Source organism: Cupressus sempervirens, chromosome 4 (genome assembly GCF_028749045.1).
Source record: "Cupressus sempervirens isolate cs-2001-9-10 chromosome 4, ASM2874904v1, whole genome shotgun sequence".
NCBI lineage: Eukaryota > Viridiplantae > Streptophyta > Pinopsida > Cupressales > Cupressaceae > Cupressus > Cupressus sempervirens.
Window position 1 is genome coordinate 21,924,011 of NC_143121.1, and position 20,218 is coordinate 21,944,228.

Genomic DNA, 20,218 nt, shown 5'->3' on the forward strand with positions numbered 1-20,218 from the left:
ACCAGCAAGATGGAGCTCCACATTTAGAATAAGCAACTCATGCCAAAGGAGCTGGATAGCTCTTCATTGTGTAGAAATCAGCATCTACAGGAGAGTTGAGGAAAATGCAGCAAGTATTATCCCACATTGAGTGGGAAATGATTTTCTTATGTCTTTAAATACAAAGGCTTACACATCTTATAATGTCTAAAAGACAAGAGGCTTTTGTGAAAGCCAACTCATGTGCATGGGCCTATGGTCGGCCAGCTAGCAGGATGCCTATGTTAAATTTTGAAGCAAAATCCAAAAACGTTGCCGAAAAATTCAAGTTTGCTAGAAAAGTCCAAAAATTCGGCGGTCGCTACCTCGCTAGCTGGAAAATCTTAAAAAATCTAGCTAGCGACATGGCGAGGTCGCCGGAAAACTCAAGAATCCGGCAAGAGTCAACAGCCAATCAGAAAGTGACACGTGACATTGGTCAAACCTGTAGTTGACCCGAAATTAAAGAGGCTAGAAAAAATAAAATGATTTTAAAATTTTCATTTTAAAATTATTTTGCCAAGAAACTGACATGGACATTTTTTTAAATAAAGTTTGAACTTCTGATATAGTTTTAACTTTTGAAAGTTCATATATTTGTGAAATATTTTCATAGAGACATAAACAGAGGCCTAATATTCAAACGGCCATATCTGGGGAAATTTTTAACTGAATTAGGCACTCCAATATACCGTCGGAACCGGGAGAACCTGAACTTTCCAAATCTGGAGTTTGTTTTTGCACAGGTGCTTCTTGGTTCAAGTTATAGGACAATTTGTGAAATCAGAGGCATTGGCAACAGAACAGGCTGAGTTCTTCAGTGATAATTAAGATTGGTTAGAGGATGGTTTTAGCGGTTAGTTGCAATCTTAAGGTGAAGAAAATCAATTTGAGGTTGTTTCCTTGGCTTCTTGAAATCACATTGTAACTAGTTCTTCACTTCTTACCGTGAAAGCATCAAGAATCAGTTGCATCTTTTCATCATTACTTTTTCAGATATTTTGATGCCTTTGAGAGGTATAATGATGAAGATTTGATCTGCCAGTTGATAGAGAGAGGGAAGAAAGAGGTTTTTCAGTTACAGAGGATTGGATTTCAAGTGGACACCTGGCAATTGCATATCAGATCCGGGAATTCATTTCTTGCTATATCTTTCTTTCTTTCTTCACTTTGAAGGGGTTCCAGTTTTTGCACTGTGAAACCATTCTTCAGCATTTCCTCTTGTATGGAATAGCATTTGAAGTTTTATGTAGATAGTTATTTTTTGTTAGGTGATCTATGAGTTATTTTCTGTACATTTCATGTATTTGATTTCAAAGAAAACAAATAAAGTGCAACAAGAGTTTGAAGTTCAGTTTGAATCTTGTCTCCTGATTATGGCTCTGTTATTTCTTCTAATTTGTGATCAAAGAGCATGAATTAGGTTGCATTACATTTTGAAATGTATGTGGTTAAAATGCCTGGCTTATGGAACAAAGAACCATGTAATTGCTTGATATTTGTCACAGGATTTGCAGATTTCATGATAGGATTTTTTGAGTATGAGATTCATTCTGTAGCAGATGTCTATTCACAAGGTGAAAGATAGATCAGGAATCTTAATGTAGGGATACGTTTGAGGTTTCTAGGAGATGTATGGTTATGATTCATTTAATTGCCCAATAGATAAGGCACTGGTCAGAGATAGGATCATTAAGTTCTGTTGTTCATACTGGGGTCTTGTTGTTATCAACATATTAAATCAATTTTCCCTTTTATGTTGAAAGCTACTCAATGTTAACCCACACTTAGCTTGCCAGTTTCATGAGTTATGTTCTTAGCTATTTCATGCTTATGATTCTTGGTTGAGTATAGAAGAAATACGGGTTTTATCTGCTTCATATTAGATTCAGTGTATGCTTTGACAACTAGTACCATATAAAGAATCTACAGGTCTACCCACCTAGGTTTTGCAGAGCCTGAAGTAGAAGAAGGGTCATGCCTTATAGTTGGCCTAGTGTCTAAATGGATGTGTTGATAATGGGAGTTAGCTACCCCTAGATGTGTCATATTCTCATCAGGGTAATTGGAAATGGGTAACGTTTTCAAACTCCAACAGCTTCCTTGAGCTTCATCATTGGATCATCTATAGTTGGTAGTCTATCATGGAAATAAACTTGAAATTTATGTCTATGCCTATAGTGTCTTAATTGTGGGACTTGTAATTGGTAGTCTATCATAGAAGATAAAGTTGAAATTTACCCGTATGCCTATAGTTTCTTAATTATAGGGATCCCATAGTATTAAGCTCAAAATACTATTCTTCTTAAGTTAAAGTCCTAGCAATCTTCATTAAATATTTCCATTGGATCTTTTATTGTTGTGTTTGTTTGGGTTCAACTCTCCCACTTAGCTTTTGGGTTGAATTATGCTTCAAAGCTCTATTGGTGATTAGTTTGGTTGCTTTTTGATGTACAATTTAGATGTACTTTTTGGTGTCCTATTATTTGACGCTAGATATTGTACACAATTAAAAAGTACTTTTTGGTGACTTGTTGGCCTCCTCCAACAATATCTAATTGTAATGTGTTTACTATTTTATCAACATGACATAGCTAGTAATTATGCAGCTACTACTTCATCAAAAATGTACTATATATCGAAGACATTTTTAATTTTTCACTTCCCCTTTACTATCAGAAGATAATGAATAAAAATACCATTAAATCATTAATCCATCAGTGAAGGGATCTTTGCATAGCCAATTCCAATTGAGGTATTTGCAGAAGAGTTTACAGATGACTAATTGAAAATATGATCATGTTCTCTTTGAAGAGCTTTAATAAGCATTTTTCATAGAGATTACTTCAAACAGATTAACATAATTTTTCATAGCAAAATAAAAAACAATTGATGAGACTTTTTATTATTTGGAACAGAAATCTTCAAAGAAAAATTAGGAATACTCCATTATCTCACTGATAAGGGTCAATTCATAATAATGAGAATTTTCTGTCTATTCTGTCTCTTTAAAACTTCCTGATTCTGCTTGAGTTACCATTTGGTGTACTTTTCTTAATTGAAAAAACACAACAAAAATTTTAGATTCTAGTGACTAACTTTTGCTACAAAGTCACAAGTTTAAGTTCAGTTTAATTTTTGAACTCCATCAAAGTGCTCTGGGAAGCATGAAGATCATCCAGTGTTAGTAGTCAAAAATTTGTGGCATTTTCCATCTCATTATCTGTTGCCTTTGTATGACCTTCAAGTTCTCGTCTATCTTCGTAAAGCTTCTGCTCAACAATTTCCAGCTTATTTGAAATAGATGCCTTTCTTTCAGTTTCGGATTGAAATTGAGTCCTGAATTCTTCCAAGGTAGAAGAAATTTCTAACTTCTCCCTCTCCATGTCACCAAGTGCCTGTTTTAATTGGTTCATCTCTGTAATTAGATTTTCATTTTCCTCAGTCAATCCTTTATTGGCACTTTGCTCTATTCTAAGGAAATATTCTTGCTGTTGGGGCATCTGCAACATTTGTGTAGTGGATTACTCACAAGGGGTTCCAAATGGAAAATAGGTCTAGCGCCTAGCCCAGGACGTAAAACAATCATTATCCCCTTAATATACATCAATATACACTCAAATACTAATAGTACTCCACATCTATTGACGTTTCAGATCAGGATTTTGTCCTTGTGAAGCTTGAAAATAGGGTTGTTCTTGCTCAGTTGCTGATGCTGATGCATATCCATTTAGACCATGATTTGGATTTGCTCCTTGTGAAGTCAAAGAGAGGATTGATGTTGCCCAGATGTTGATGCTTCTGCATATCCAGTCAAACCATGATTTGGATTCTATCCTTGTGAAGTTAGAAAAGTTGGTTGTCGATTCTAAAATGTTGATACTATTCCATATCCAATCATGTGAAGATTAGGATTTCCTCCTTGTGGATTTTGGAAAAAGGGCCTTCTCATTTGTGAGTTCCTTTGTATTTGTAGAGGTGGTCCACTGACCCCTGAATTGTCTAGAAGAGATGTTAACATTTGTAGATTGTTGTTCTTTTGGTAAGAAATGGATTGAAACGTCTCCATCATTTGATAAGTAGGGAAAGATGGATGTGTCTCCCTCCCTTGATAATCAGTATTATGTCACTTGGTTTTGAGCAAATGCATGCTATTGTTTGTTCAAATATGATGCAGGTCTAGCTCCACCCACATTCTGGTTTGAATATGATGCAAGTCTAGTAGCACCCACATTCTGGTTTGAATAAGTTGACATTGAAGATGAATATCCAGCTTGAGCCCATGACTTGATTTGTGATTGACTAGACAAGCTAACATGTCCCTGCACTTCTCCTGAGATGGATGAATAATTTCGAGGTGCTCCATATTGATTGGTAAAAAGTGAAAAGAATTTCATTAGATTATATTTGCATCCAAAATTTTGCCATTCAACTAAAATAATTATGAGATCCCACCCAAGCAATTGTTACATTTGGAAGTTGATGTTGTCTTTGGGTGGCCAATGTCGATGGTTGAAGGGGTGACAATAGCTACAACCGTGCTTCTTCCTTCTTCCTGGTACCTATGTAATAATTATTTTTCATTTTGCAATATCTTTCAAAAGTGAATGGTGGATGTATTTGAAGGTCGTCAATAGATTTCACTCTTGATATTGTTGTAAATGTTAATCCTTGATGTTCTCTTTTTCCAATGTCTATTGTAGCCTTTTCTAGGCTGAGTCCCTGGGACTTGTGTATTGTTATTGCCCAAGCCATAGTTAGCGGTAGTTGTGTATGATTCCATCGAGTAATTGGTCTAATTGGTACATTCATTGAGTTATGTGTATCCCATGGTGGCCCAATGTAATTTTTAAAATTGACAATAACATATTTGGGTAGTTTTGGAGGTTTAGAATTTATATCGTAGACGATTGCTATTATTTTTCCAAGTGATCCTTTTACTAATCCAGCTTGTAGCCATAGGTTTGTTGTTAACATGATTTGTTGGCCGATGCATAGGAGAACCTCCATCTAAAGTTGATCATCTTCGTTATGTTCATTTGACCTCAGTGCAACAACTCTAGCTGCACAAAGTGCTATTGGGAGGTTCAATTGTTTCAATATTTTTTTATTATGTAGTTTCACTAATTCATTGGTAGCAAATAAATGGGTTCCTATGTCAAATTCATCCCTCTCTTTGACACTTAAGCATTTTTTTGTTCGAGTCATGAGTGTCTCCCAATCATCTTGCAGGGGTTCAACATTTCTAATATGATGTAGGATTTTTTGAAATTGTAGTTGTGATTTTGTTGTCCCTTGTTGACGAAAAATTGTATCCAATGTAATTGCAATATTGAATATTTGCCAAAGCATTATGGCCATAGAGGTTGAAGCATATATTGGCCTATCAAGTACTGGTAGCAGTTGACCTAAGTCACCAATGAGAATGATAGAAATTCCACCAAAAGGTTGTTGTTGTCTTTGTGGAAAGGCATCACGTAAGCGATTGTCTATTTTTATGAGGAGTTTTGGTCCTAAGAAGCTCATTTCATCTATAAGAATGTATTCAATATGTTTAAAATCTTCTTGGAGGTTTGTTAAGGATTGGCCTTGTAATGGATGGATTTCTTTTATTGGGATTCGAAGGAATGTGTGGATTGTTGATGCTCGTATGCTGTAAGCTGCAAGTCTTGTAGGTGCTAGTGCGATCAATGTTTTCTTGTTATTGTTTTCTATTATTTTTATGGTTTTCCTAATGCAGTCAATGAGGAAGGACTTGCCAGTTCCCATTGTTCCTTGGATAATCATTCGCAATGGCTCTTTTTTGAATGTTCTTGTGTAATGTTTTTTGATGATGTCTAAAGCTAATTGTTGTTTTGGGGCAAGAAGGTAGTTTGTTTGCTTTACTTTAGAATGGAAAGTATTTTCATTTGTTTGTACTTTTCTTGTAGATATGAAATTTGTGGTTGATTCATGTATTGCATGAAAAATGTTGTTTGTATTCCATTGGTGATTAATATCAATGTCTCATTTTCCAAGAATGTCAAGTTTGTTGATTGTTATGTTTTTTGAGGCTTCCATTTGGTAGAGAAGCTCCCATTCATATAGGTCTGTGTTTTGTTGGACTTCGACATTATCATTGTCAATGTCATCACTTTCTTCATTTGTGGGCATGTTTATAATTCTATTAACATGCCAAGGAGAGTAATTGTTTGTTTGTATTGTTTTCCAGTTATATATTAAAACCTCTTTTGTAATGCCAATGTTTTTTGAGATGTTGCAAAAGTTTTTGTAAAGCAACAGTTCACTCCAACAAAATGTTTCAAAGTTATCAGCACTTTCTTCGGGAATGCTCTTGAAAAGTGGGTACACAGAGACAATTGCATTGGTTTTTCTCTTTTTCCATTGATTCTTCTTTTGGTTCATAGAGTAAGTGTACATTTGAGTTGTTTCAATGAGTGATAAAGACTCTATTTCAACGGGGCATTCCATGTACGATTGGATATATGTGTTTCCTAATTCTTCTTCGCTATCTAAATTGTTGAGTTGATGTAGTACCATTTTGCTGACATTCAATGAAATGAAGGAGCGGCTACGAATTACAAGAGGCAATTTTTGTAGCATGTGGCATGTCTCTTGTGCTCCAATATCACGATCTGCAATGATTCCCATCATGAATTTTTGATATGCTAGTAAAGCATTGTCTTTGTTTTCAATTTTATTTGCTATGTTTTGTAATATGGTATTGTAGGTTTCTGATTTTTTTTTAAGCTTTTGATGCATATTTTGAGATATAGTTGAGAACTACTCTTCTTGATGTGACAGGTTGGCAATCAACATTTGCTCACCAAATTGCAAGTATTTGTGGGTTGTGGATGTTTAGGCGATCATCATTTCTTGCTGCATTGTAAGTAATATTATTTTCATTATCATATGTTAATGTAGATGTTGGTTTCTCTTTCCACAGAGCTTTGTAGCGGCATTCTGATATGTTTACTCATTTGCATAAGCATGTTTGATCTGTGCATTTGGTATGCCTCTGTACAGTATTCAATATCTGTTCATAATCAAAGAGAGGATCTATTGATAATATTTGAGAAGTGTTAAGTAGGCAAGGATCATCGTTAGCTATGTAATGAGTTTTGTTTTGTCTTTTTAGTAGTGTACGTGGATTCCATGCCGAGATATAGTTGTCAAAAATAGCTTTTGCTCAGTCAATGTCAAATTTGTCATTCCAATTAATTGTGTCCATGTTAGGTGCATTTGGAAGCCATATAAAGCCATGTATGTGAGCTGATCCTCTGTGTTGCCACTTGTACCTATACCAATAATCTGTTGTGTGTAATAGTTTTTCTATGACTTCTTCACGGAAGATTGTGAATCTTTGGTGAAGGTATAATGACGTAATATGTGGGTTTTGAACAATATTTTCTATTATGTGTTTTCTTGACATCTATAATGTTGGTTTTGTATTTTTTGGGAACAAAGTATGTAAGTCTACCCACTTTGTGTCTGTTGAGCTCAAGGTGAAGAAAAGTGTAGGTGTTCCTAGTTGGTGTATCACAGTTGTTAAGTTTAGTTGAATTTTATTCCAATAAGCTCGTGTTCCTCTTAATGAAGTTCCAAAGTGCATTAGTTGATTGGCCAATTGATTATCTGGGATGTTTTGTAGCTTGTAGCGGAGCGTTTCAATTGGTTTTGGCACTTTTTCCTAGAATGTTTGATTTGAGGAAAACAACGACTGTTTGTTGGCTACGATGTCTCATAATTAAATTGTACAGGTAATATCGAAATTGAACATGGCTTCCAAACCTGTTGTCGTAGTACCTCACTAGGTGCAATGCGTATTCATGCATGTGAATATGTTTGGTTCTTGGTTGAAGTGGGAGTGCATATCCAGTTGGAAATAGTGTGGGGAAAGCCATGTTGAATAGCCCCTCAGTGTTGTATTCATTTATTGGTGAGGCATATATTGTGGGCCATGGTATGATTTCGAGTGCATTGGTGTTCAAACCTAGGAAAGAATTAATGGTTTGTAGCTCACGTTCTCCATTAGGTAATTGTGGAATGAATGATCAAGAAATTTGTAATTCAATGTCAACGTTTAATGTTGTTTCAATGTCATTAGTTGTTTCAGTGACTTCAAGAATGATCTAATAGGAGTGTAACTTGTCGGACATATTAGTGGTTATTTCAGGCAATAAGTTTAGCGCATCAATATCTATTTCTACATCTTGGTAGTATCGATCATTTTTTATTTTGTATTGTAATGCATTTAGAACATTGTTTTTATTGACATAGAAATCATAATTGTTTCCCAATAGATTTGTTCAGCGTATTATTACTAGTTCAAGGTCATCCAACCTTCTTGGTAGAAGATGTGCAATGCTTGAAATATCTTGGGGGAAACTTATAGTGTGTCCACTATATTTATATTGTCCTCCTCTTGCATGTGTGACTTGTAATACAGGGTTTACTCTAGCAATTAGCATTTCTTCTACTTGGGTGAGGTTTTTTAGGACATTTGGTTGTTTTCTAGGGTCTAAGTTATTTTCTGGAGAGAAACGATGTATATCTTTTTCTAAGAATCATCTTGAGCATATGTTGTCTGAAATATTCTTTTTTATTGACATACCTGTGTACCTTTCCTTACAGCTGCTACATGTTATAACTTTTGATAATCCATCAATGCGTTCTCGAAATTGTCTCATTGATTTGTAAAATTCTCCCATGAATTTTTGATTAGGCATAACAATAGGCATTGTTGATTGTTCTGGGTTGATGAAGTTTTCAATGTTGTCTAAATGTGGTGAGAATGGTAGTCCTTCATTTTTTTTTTGTCTTTTTAGTTCATTTAATCTATGTTGGTTAATTTTAGAGGCACTATATTGTCCAAAGGTAGTGGTTTGGCATTGTGTGAAGTCTGTATCATTATTTTCTGTTATTACAATCTATGAAATGTGAAGTGGTGTTTCTTTGTTTGCAGTTGACTTTTGATGTATTCTTGCAGAAATTTCTTGTTTGTTTTGATAGTAATATTTTTTATTATACTCTCTCATCTTCTGTTTGATAATTTCAGAATCTGCAAGTTGTTGCTACATTGTTGAAAGTTTTTGAAAATAATAAAATATTAGTTTTTTGTCATAAGTATACAAGATGTATAAAGCTTTCAATAATGCAAACGTTTAATTAATATAGGTAACTATGATAATGTGCAGAATTAAACACAATAACTGTAAAAGATAGCAAAGTAGATTTTAATATGTGGATACATATGCATATAGTGAAGAATACTGATAAGAGAAAGTAATTGAGAAATATAGACTTATACATACATATATTACAATGCACTAAAACTTTTGTGTGCACGAAGTATATTTGTTGTAGACTTATAAATGAAAATTTAAAAATGTAACAAATGATAACTTACTCCATTAGTGCTCTCTCCAGCATTTGAACATGTTGACCTCATTTCCTTTCTCATAGTATCCTACAAATTTTTGTAAACATAATTGGGTATACAAAGTGTTAAGTTACATAGGAAGTTCAAGTTTCTCACATAACATATATATACACACACATGTGTATGTGAGTATGCCATATAAAAACAATAAAGCCAACATTTGAATGATAATTTTTAGTAGGAATGAGTGATAACTCATAGTAGTTTTGAACCCTTCATCATTGGAAATTATGGTCTGACCATGGTTGGAATTTTTAGATCTTGTTTCTGTCAACATAGTATCCTATATAAAATAATTTATCCATTATAATCAATGTTTGAATCCAAACAAACAGGCCCAACCATTACACATACTGTCAAAATTTATACGAGATTTCTCATAATCATTACAGGCACAATCCATGAATACATTATACTGGATTTGGTGTGTATATAGTAGATATAAAAAGGAAGGAGTGATGAGCATAAAACCATAGTGATTGCCATAATAATAAATATCAATATAAATATACAATTAGATTATGACACACCAATATTATATAAGCATCAAGGTAGAAAAAATAAAGGACAAGCATTACATAGTAATGCATATAATCAAACAACTGAACAAAAATATATCAATAAACAGTAGATTAAAAATATGTATAGTCAAAAATAGGAATAATCAAGCATCAATCAAAATACTTGATAAGGTATAATCAAATTTAATAGATCTTTTGCCTCACATTACAATGTTGAGTACATTGCCAAAAAGGACTTCTGCCAAAGAAAGAAAAATAAGATTTAAAGTTATAGATCAAATAGATATTTTATTAATATACTGTATGCATATTTAATAATCCTAAATTCTTTTCTTGAGAATAATCTTGAGAGTTACTTGTAGGGACATATCCAGTATGGGTCAATCTTCTTAAATACTTCCAGTGACTACAATAAATGTCAACTTGTCGAAATAGAATCAAAGTTAGTTCTCTGCTACTTCAATGGTGTAATCCCTACAAGGGATACATAGGATGCATATATAGCATTTCAGATATTATAATAGGTGGTAGAGAAGTTAAATATGGACCAAAGTCAAGCAAGAGGTTTTCTAGGCAAAGGAGTAAACTATTCTAGGAACCATCAGCAATGACCATGTTCATGGATGAAATCTTATTACAACAAATCATGCAGTCTTATCCTGGCCTATCACATTAGTTATGTTTTAGACTGACCATTTGTTATTGGGAGAGATAAAAGTTGATTCAATTTGTCCTATATCATGCAAGAACTAAGATTGCATAGAAAATATGTCTTATGTTTTGGCTATACTGCTGCTATGCATGAACTCAATGGGAAAATTTATTGCAGTCAATTTGATCTAATTTATCATTGAAATGCACATTGTCTTTTGCATCTTTAGATAAAACCAATTACTTTGTCAGATTCAGAAGGAAGTAACTCTTGTTGTACAGATTCTCCTTCTTCCTTTAACTTGTGTATGTCTCTAAGATTCTGTACTATGTCGTAAAAAATATTTTTCTAAAAAGTTTCCTTATTTACATATTTACTAGAAGAAATGGCACTCTCCCTGCTTGCCAATAGGGCTAGAATTTTCTCTGAAAGATGTTCCATTTCATCCTCAGCCTTCATCCTTGCCATATCCCTGTGAATCACGGATCTTGTGAAAAAAATATGTGATTGTATCCCTTCCAATCCATTATCATACAACTTACTTGAATTTGAATACAACCCAACATTTCTTGTCCTTTGCTCTCTGGCTTCCAAGTTCTCATATCTAAAACTAGGAACTTTACAAATTCTCACGAGTTTGACATTGCTTCTATGTTTCACAAAAATATTATTTATTAATGTACCTTAGATTCTTCTAGTGATAGGAAAAATTACTCTTCATTGCGATCTTCAGGCACTTATCCTCTCCCATTATAATCATTAATATTTTCACCACCTTCTGGTTAAGACAGTCTACAGTGCAGCATTTTTACTGTCCATTGGTAATGTGTTGTCTCCTCAAGGAATTTAGTCTTTCCCTAATCAAACAATAATATTCCTTAACAAACCCTACACTCTATGGCTTCCCTATCTAAAAATAGCTTTTTCTCACAAGTTAAATATTCATGCCTGCCAATAGTCTTCACTTTCTGACATCCCTTGAATCTTGTTGTTTTACCTTTATTTGCTTATCTTTGGTTTTCTTCGTCAATTTTAAGTGGGTAAACCTAGAGTGAACAGAATGTAAAATCTCCATATTGAACGTGAGTTCCAGCCTCATTTTGGTTGTTGGATGTGGGATAACATTTATTACATTTTATTAACCATAAGGATCGATCCACCATGTTACACGTGCTTTGGGATAGGAAATGGTCCGAAATATTGTCTCAGACATGACAGAATTGAAAGGAATTGCCCAGTTTGAAAAGCTTGGTCCGCATGAGGAATTCTGGCCTAAGGATATAGTTGGACAACTGATAGATGTCATCAAGGGGTTGGTATCAAGATAAAATTATTAATCAATTTTATTGTTCAATAAAATTTCAATAAACAAATTACCAAGACTTGGAAATTAAGAAAAACATACCAAACAAAACACAACCACTCTCTTTAAAGACCCTATTGAAGTTTTGATACCATCCATGAGAGACAGAAGCTAGGAAACAATGCAATACTCTTTATCTACTATGTATTATCCAATTTATTAAAAAAATTAAAGTTCATAATATTAGATATTGTTTAAGATAAAAAATGGATTACATTGTTCTCCAAATATAGGTCATAAAAGAAATGAGTACCAAATTTCTTAAGTAGTTATTTGTATGAAAATTTCTAGCCTAAAATCAATGATAGTTCATAATGTGCTTTATCTCAAAGTAGCAATATTTGAAATTTCAAAAACCAAACATTCGATTTCACTTTTGAAGTCCAATTTTGAAGCCTTTGTGATTGTAGTTTTAAATCTTGATTCAGAATTGTAGACTTCATTTATTATTGAAAGGGTGAATCAAAACTTGTTAAAAAACACAACTTTGATGATGTCTTCAACACTTGAATCAACTTCAGTGTCATACTGTAGCATATACAACTTTGTGGCAGACATATGCAGAAGGCTTTCCGCTACTTCATTGAAAGCAATTGCCCAAATATCAGTTGTGCGATCTTGGAGTTTTACCTGCTAGAGGTATCTGTACTTGCAGTCTGGAACTATCTTCTCGCATTTACAACAGAACCATGTCTTGTCTAGATTTTCGATGACTTTTTTCTTGCATTCTTTTCCATTCACAATTATCGTGCAAGATGGGTAACAAAATGTATCTTGCCTGATGAATTTGATGGTTTCTTTTATCATTGTTTCCAAGGGTTTTTTCATTTGAATGAATTTGTCCAAGACACTTGCAATTGTGAGTGAACTTGTTGTATTATTATTTGTCAATAATATTGGCAATGATGGTATTGCAAATTATACTCCTTCAATCTTGGACCATAGGGCTTCAGCTTCTGGTATGAATGGATCTATTATCAATATGGTTGTTGTTGTAGTATTGATGACCTTTCCCTTGAATTCAAAAATACGCCCATTCCTTATAGCAAGGACAATAATCTTAACAGAATCTTTCAAACTTCTTATTTGTTCACCCTCATTTAGACAAATGGGTCCCCACAAAGTCACATCTATTGATGCTAGAGACATGTCCATTAATGCAATACTTCTATGTTGAACCTTACTTGCATCCTTTCGTTGAATTATTGAGATATCTCCAACACTAACTACAACCCCAATAATATCAACCAATGTATTGTTTTTTATGTTTGCAATGTCATTAATTGGCCTAAAATTGTATTCAACAGTCCCGACAACCAACTCATCATCACAACATTTCAATATTGATGAATGGTCAAGAGTGATTTCGTTGTGGCTATTTAGTTTGTTGTATTGCTTGTTTGCCTCTTTCACCAAACCTTTTGAAATTGTATAGTTGTCACCTATTTGCACTCTTTCATAGTGCAGTTCTATAATGTCATTGAAGCAAACTATTCTTATTTCTGTGCCTTCACTGTCCAATATGTCAAAGCTAAAAACCTGACCACTACCTCGGTTGTTACTAAATTGTCTAAGTTTCTTTTTCGTTGTAACCCTCCCTTTGATTGTCCATTTGGTTTGATATGGATTTAAATCCTTTATAGGGTTGATACACTCAAGTATTGGTAGTTCCCTGCGAGGTGTATGGATGCCAAATTTTTCTCTTTTGTTGGGTGAGACAATTGTTTTCTCTTCCACCACCTGTTCCTCTTGAGACTTATATAGATACCTTGGTTTCCCAATGATTTGATTGTCTCGTTGGATAATTTGTAGGCTAAAGATGATTATGGTCTTGTTTGAAGAGGTTGCAATGATATAAGAATTAGTTATATATATTATATGTAAATAAATGAAAATGTGTATATAAGTTAAGTTTGATAATTGCCATGTCTACCTGGAACCTCCTATTGCCCGACAAACATAATTTTTCAATGATACTATAGATTGTATTTTCAGCATGTCTGAGAATAATAGGTCATTGGATTTTTGTGGCAAAATTGCAAATTGCATATGTTTGCCATTAGATAAGACAATCTTATATCGATCTTGTTCTTCAAGGATAGCAATCCTTTTGAATGATAAGATTTGTAACAAGTTCTCCAGCGTTGATCGACAAAATCGCATTAGTAGTCAATGGTGCTTCCAGTATAGGTTCCTAAAACAAATAATTTGAGTTATATAATTTTTGTTAAGGTGAGAAATTGTTAGTATAAAACTATTATAAATGTATAAAAATAATCATTGTTACATATAATTTCAAATTTTTATATGCATGTTATATTGTTATAAAGTTTCATATTATTATATGCATGTACAAACATATGCATATAGTGAAGAATAATGATAATAGAAGGTAATTGTGAAATATAAACTTATACATACATATATTGTGATATACTAAAACTTTTGTGTGCATGAAGTATATTTGTTGAAGGATTATAAATGAAATTTTAAAAATGTAACGAATGATAACTTACTCTATTAGTGGTCTCTCCAGGGTTTGAACATATTGATCTATTTTCCTTTCTCATAGTATCCTGCAAATTTTGGGAATCATAATTGGGTAGACAGAGTGTTAGTTACAAACTTACATAGGCAATTTAAGTTTCTCAAATAAAAAAATCTATTTAAATATATATATGTGTGTGTATGTGACTACGCTATATAAAAACATGAAAGCCAACATTTGAATAGTAGTAAAATAATTTTTCAAATTAATTGGATGATAATTTGTAGGAGGAATGAGTGATAACTCACAGTAGTTTTGATCCCTTCGTCATTGGAAATTGTGGATTGTCCATTGTTCAAATTTTTAGATCTTGTTTTTGTCGACATAGTATCTTGTGTAAATGTATATCAGTAACAAAGAACTACAAGTCAATGAATAGTAATAGTAACAAATTATGCTCCAAGTTGACTGGAGCTGGCAGGGGAGGCTGTGTGTTGACTTTATTACCAAAGTGCATCCTTCTTATTTTTATTGTTTATATTATGCTAACGGTTGCTGTAATATTTATCAGCTTTATTTTCTAACTATTTTGGCATGCTTTCTTAATCAAGCTGTAAGTTCATTCATTCATTTAATATAATCAAAGGTTTCACATCAAAGTACTAAAGAATAAATTCAGTAAGCTAAATGGGGAAAAATATTTCAATCTATAAGCAATATACTGATCCATAAGGCATTTTAATCTATAAGCAATATGCTGACCCATAAGACATTATAATCAAAATGTTATTATTTAGGACAGGTCTAATTAACAATTTAACATTGTTATGATAAATACCAACACTGGTGAGTTACTTCAGAAAATAGTGGAATGTCTTGCTAGAACTTAGTGACCTAAAACTTGATAGGAAAACTTAACAGAGCACTGTGCAGAAAAGACAAGATTTATCCCTATATATATTTTTCAACGGTTTTTCCATTTGAAGAACTTTAAAGACACATAGATATATGTATTAATGATAAATAATATTGCAAAAATACACAAGAATGAACTCTTCAAATGTGGAAGTATGGATAGATAATTACATGTTGATTCAGTTTTTCATTCCTTCAAAAAAACTTACAAGGGAACCTCTACAGCTGATGGGACAAAAATCAACAACATGAACTATTCCGTTATAGACTATTTTGGTACTCCAAAAATCCTAGTCTTCCATTTCTTTGGAAAAAAATTCTATATAACACTTTTGCTCCTTTCTTTATATTTATTCAGTTAGAAAATTCTATATGAAACTTTTATTCTATATGAATATGATCTTATGTCGTGGAATGCAATGATCAATGGTTATTCACAGCATGGCATGGCATTGAATCCCTAAGGCTGTTTGAGCAAATGTCACACAAGGGCACAAGACCAGATGATGTGATTTACATTGGTGTTGTTACTACTTGTACACATGCAGGTCTTGGGAAGGAAGGCGATATTTTCACTCCATGAGTCATGAGCATCACATTATGCCTAGGATGGACCATTGTGCCTGCATGATTGATCTGCTTGGTCATGCTGGCCATCTAGAAGAGGCAGATGACTATATTCATAAAATGCCACTTGAACCTAATATCAGTATCTAGATGACACTGTTAAGTGCTTGTAGGCTTCATGGCAATTTGGTGATTGGAGAGCATGTTGCAAAATTGCTTTTTAGTATAGAGCCTCAAAATACTTCATCATATGTGCTACTTTCAAACATCTATTCTGTAGCTGGTGGGTGGAATGATGCAGCCAAGGTGAGAAATATGATGAAAGATAGAGAAATAAGAAAGAATCCAGGGTGTAGCTGGATTGAAGTGAAAAACAGAGTGCATGCATTCAGGTCAGAGGATAGTTCACACCCACAATCAGCCAAAATCTATGCAGTGCTGAAGACATTGGTTGGGCAGATGGACGATGCAAGTTATGTTCCAAACACAAGCTTTGTACTCCATTATATGGAGGAGGAGCTCAAGAAACAAGTTTTATATCACCACAGTGAGAAGCTAGCCATTGCTTATGGACTTATGAGCACTCCTTCAGAGAACAATATTCGCATTATAAAGATCGTCCGTCTGTTAAAGACACTTCATGAGATAATTGTTTCAATATATAAACTCTTGGTTTATCATAAACCATGCAAGATGAAACCAAAAGCTATGCACAAATATTTGAATAACGCAAATATTGACTCTGTAGTCAAATAAGTTGGAAATAATTTTGAATTAATAACAAATATAAAAAATTGCTGCCCACTATCCAAACCCTGTATATATATGATTTGCTATAGTACTGGTATCTATGCTAGTAAGAGTCAATTTTTCCTTTTGATAAAGAGATATTACTGATATCTATGACAGTAAGATTCCTCAGTTATTATTTGACCTATGAATCTAAATTCATATGTGTGTACTTACACAAAAGTATTCACAAGTATTGAGTATTCTATCCATAAATAAGTTGAGTTCCTTTGAAACCTGTTGCCCGGTTATAAAATACTTTCAATTTTATAAGCCGTTGTTAATTTTAAAACTTGCCTGGTTTTAAGCCTTAAATGGATCATTCTATCTATGAAATTTGTGAGTCTTTAAGCCTCCACATCTCCGGCTTGTTCCCAGCTCCACGCAGCATTTGAAATTTTTAAAATCCAACTTCTGAGCCTCCAGATATAAAAGGTTAATGATTGCCGCCAAAAACACGTACTTCTTAACCTTTAACTTCTTAAAAGGTTAATGTTAACCATCAAAAACGTGTTTTTCTTAACCTCCGAATAAAAGGTTAATGTTAACCACCAAAAACATGTTTTTCTTAACCTCTCAAAAGGTTAATGTAAGCCTCCAAAATTAACTTCTTAAAAGAGGTTAAGATGAGCTCAAGATCTTAACCATTAACCTGCCAAACACAATCTTAACCATTAACCTGCTAAAATTTAAAAAAAAACAAAAAGGGTTAAGATATGTTCAAAAAATTAACCTTTTAGAAGGTTAAGAACTCAACTTATTTGAATGTAAGCCATTTTACAGCCAGCTTATCGGCAGGAGTCAGAAGAAATCCAAGATAGATATCTCACAGCCAAACTCAGGATGGAAAATGTGCTCATTCCAAACTATGAATCAATGATGCTCATCCGAGATGCTTACAGAGCTTTCCGAGATATGTCAATTGTGTCCAGATAGATAGGGCTAGTAGCTAGAAAAATTGGTGATTGTATATGCAAACGTTTTTAGAAACTCTAGCTAAAGTTTTGTTTTTACAAGTTTCCTTGTATAGGTTAATTTTCTTGAGGTTAATTAACCTTCCAAAATTTCATATTTCGGAGGTGGTTATTAACCTCAGAGAGGTAGTTATTAACCTCTATGTCTATATAAGGACACCTTTTGGCTTTGTAAGGGGACTTTTTGGTTGAGAAAATAAGGGAACACTATGCTGAAATTTTGATCCAGGGATAAAATTTGGAAAGTATGTACACTTTTTATTTTCTGAATTGAAAAATCTCTATTGCTTTCTTGGTGCAAGAAAATAATGGAATGTGCCGTTTGAGTTCCCTCTTTTCGAATCTAAATTGTTTCAAATGTTGATTCTCTTTGTAGTGAGCATTCTCACGGTATGGTGTAGATGTTTATGAATCTGTGGATCAACGTTGTGCTAGTAATAGTTTTTCAAGCGTAGATCTTGATCATTGTTACTAGCAATTTTAATTTAGTAGTTTGGGAAAGCCTTGAAGTCGTGTGGTGCATTCGTCATCATGAGCTTTCTCCCCCTTCAATTTTTATTTTATATCTATTTAAAAAGCTTCGAAATTATATCATATGAGGGAGCTGCCCCTCCAAACGCAGAGGAAGGCCGGATATCAAGGGCCTATCCAACTATTGTGAACGATTTGCCACACACTCTGTTGGACAAATTCTACTGTGACAAATCTGTTTACCAACAAAACCTATCAATGCATTCCCCGTCTCCTTGAGCACCATGATATGATCAAACTTTTTAACTTCACGTTTTAAAATAAACAAATTATATTGGTTAGCCCCTGCTGGCCCAAATTTCTTATGGAAAAATTGTTTAAACGCGTCTCCATTAGAAACAGAGGCCTCATTGAAACATTGCAATTACAAACCAGAACCAACACCGTCACACTCTTTATTATATATAGAAAAACACAGCATACATACAATCCACAGTATGCTTCAAACCAGAGGTGGTCTACACACAACTCGTTATAAGATGAAACAACCCAAAAAATAAAATTCATTTGCTCTTTCAATGCTCTGTTTCTCCCTCTTTGTGGTTTCCAGGGAGCTTCTCTTTGATCTCTTCCGTCAACCCTTTCTTCTCACCCCCTTCTTCCTCAGCCTTCACATGACCGTCTTCTTCTTCCTCTTTCTTGTCTCCATTAAGCTTCAACTTGTCCTTCAATCCACCCTTCTTTGTCTCCTTCTTCTCTCCCTTCTCATCTTCTTCCTCATCGCTGGACTGTACACACACAGCATTTCAACAGATCAGAGACCAATCCATGTAATCATTTAACCAATAAAAGTACGTAAGGTAGGATGAATTTCAATAGAATGCAAAAAATTGAAATATTTGGTTAGGCAAAAGGTGGAACAAAATGCAACCAAATCTAAAATAATGAAGGGATTGTGATCCGTTGGTCAAATTTTAATAGCACTTCCAAAAGCCAAATAAAAGATCACCGCTCAGTAACACAAAACCTTACGCCCTAACAAAAAGAGACCATAACAGGATAGTTGAGGGTATGGATACCGTGAACAACAGGGGCTCCATAATTAATTCAGCTATTGCGTAATACAAGCACTTCAGAAGGGTTAAAAAATTGATTCAAATCCAAGCACATTGGTATTCCATCTGATCTATTCAACTTAGAAATGAAAGCATTGATGGGCAAAATAAACGTACAGAGCTTGAAGAAGAGCTCTTGCTGCGATGCAGCTTTCCCATGAGTCCCCCTTCTTCTGTCTTCTCCTCGCTTTCGCCTACGTGTCCCTGCTCATGAGGAGCTACACCCACCACGTCTCCCTCCACGACAGCACCATGCTGCTGATGTGTCTCCTCCTCTTTGTTCTTCCCAAACAAGCCAAATAAACCGCGACCCCTATGCTCTGCTGCGTTTGAATCCGCCATTGTCAAGAAATTGAGATACTTGTCAAGATAGAGACGGCTGCGTAAATAGCTCAAAAAGTTACATGGAAGATGAGTGTTGAGCGAAGGCCAATTTATAGGATTTCAAAAACAACTGACGCGGCTTGCTGGGGCATGGCATTTATATGTCAGTGAAATAAATGTTAACATTACGCGGATAAGACGTGAGTGGGCCCATTGAAGTAAAAGTAATGTCGACGACAAAGATATCGTAAGGGGACGGTCTACATGCATTCCAGGCTCTACGAAATGAGCTCCTGGCGTTTCGTATTTGTGGGGAGAATCTGAAACGCATGCGTTTCAAATAGTGATAGTTATATTATAACTAGAGCGTACGGATCACCCTGCTTTGCCCTTGGAAAAAATGGAAGGTCTTTTGCATGGACTATCGACTTTCCTTGTAACGTCTACATTTTGTATTTTTTTGGTGAATGAAAATAGACATATATTACTAGTTCAAGTCTTCAATTTGATGGCTGTATTGATCCTTTTTGGTGATGGAAATAGGTATATATTACTAGTCATATATTAGTTTTTATATAT

At 34.2% G+C, this 20,218-nt stretch overlaps 1 protein-coding gene and 1 pseudogene across 1 annotated transcript; one reads left to right on the top strand and one right to left on the bottom strand.

Moving 5' to 3' along the window:
• Window positions 1-16,116: 16,116 nt before the first annotated feature.
• LOC149559717 (pentatricopeptide repeat-containing protein At2g22070 pseudogene) lies at window positions 16,117-16,722 on the top strand (annotated as a pseudogene).
• Window positions 16,723-18,775: 2,053 nt separating this feature from the next.
• On the bottom strand, window positions 18,776-19,657 carry LOC149559718 (uncharacterized). The gene is made up of 2 exons (XM_089827471.1): window positions 19,433-19,657; window positions 18,776-18,988 (listed from the first exon to the last, which is right to left on the bottom strand). Exons 1-2 carry the CDS (start codon window positions 19,655-19,657, stop codon window positions 18,776-18,778), a joined length of 438 nt encoding a protein of 145 aa, XP_089683597.1.
• Between the last annotated feature and the right edge of the window lie 561 nt (window positions 19,658-20,218).

Bases quoted from the DNA above. Each gene is read 5' to 3' on its own strand.
- LOC149559718 (XM_089827471.1), bottom strand. From the start codon at position 19,657: ATGGCGGATTCAAACGCAGCAGAGCATAGGGGTCGCGGTTTATTTGGC. The intron at 18,989-19,432 runs GTACGTTTATTT...GTGTGTGTACAG, and splicing joins AGAGCTCTTCTTCAAGCTCT to TCCAGCGATGAGGAAGAAGA.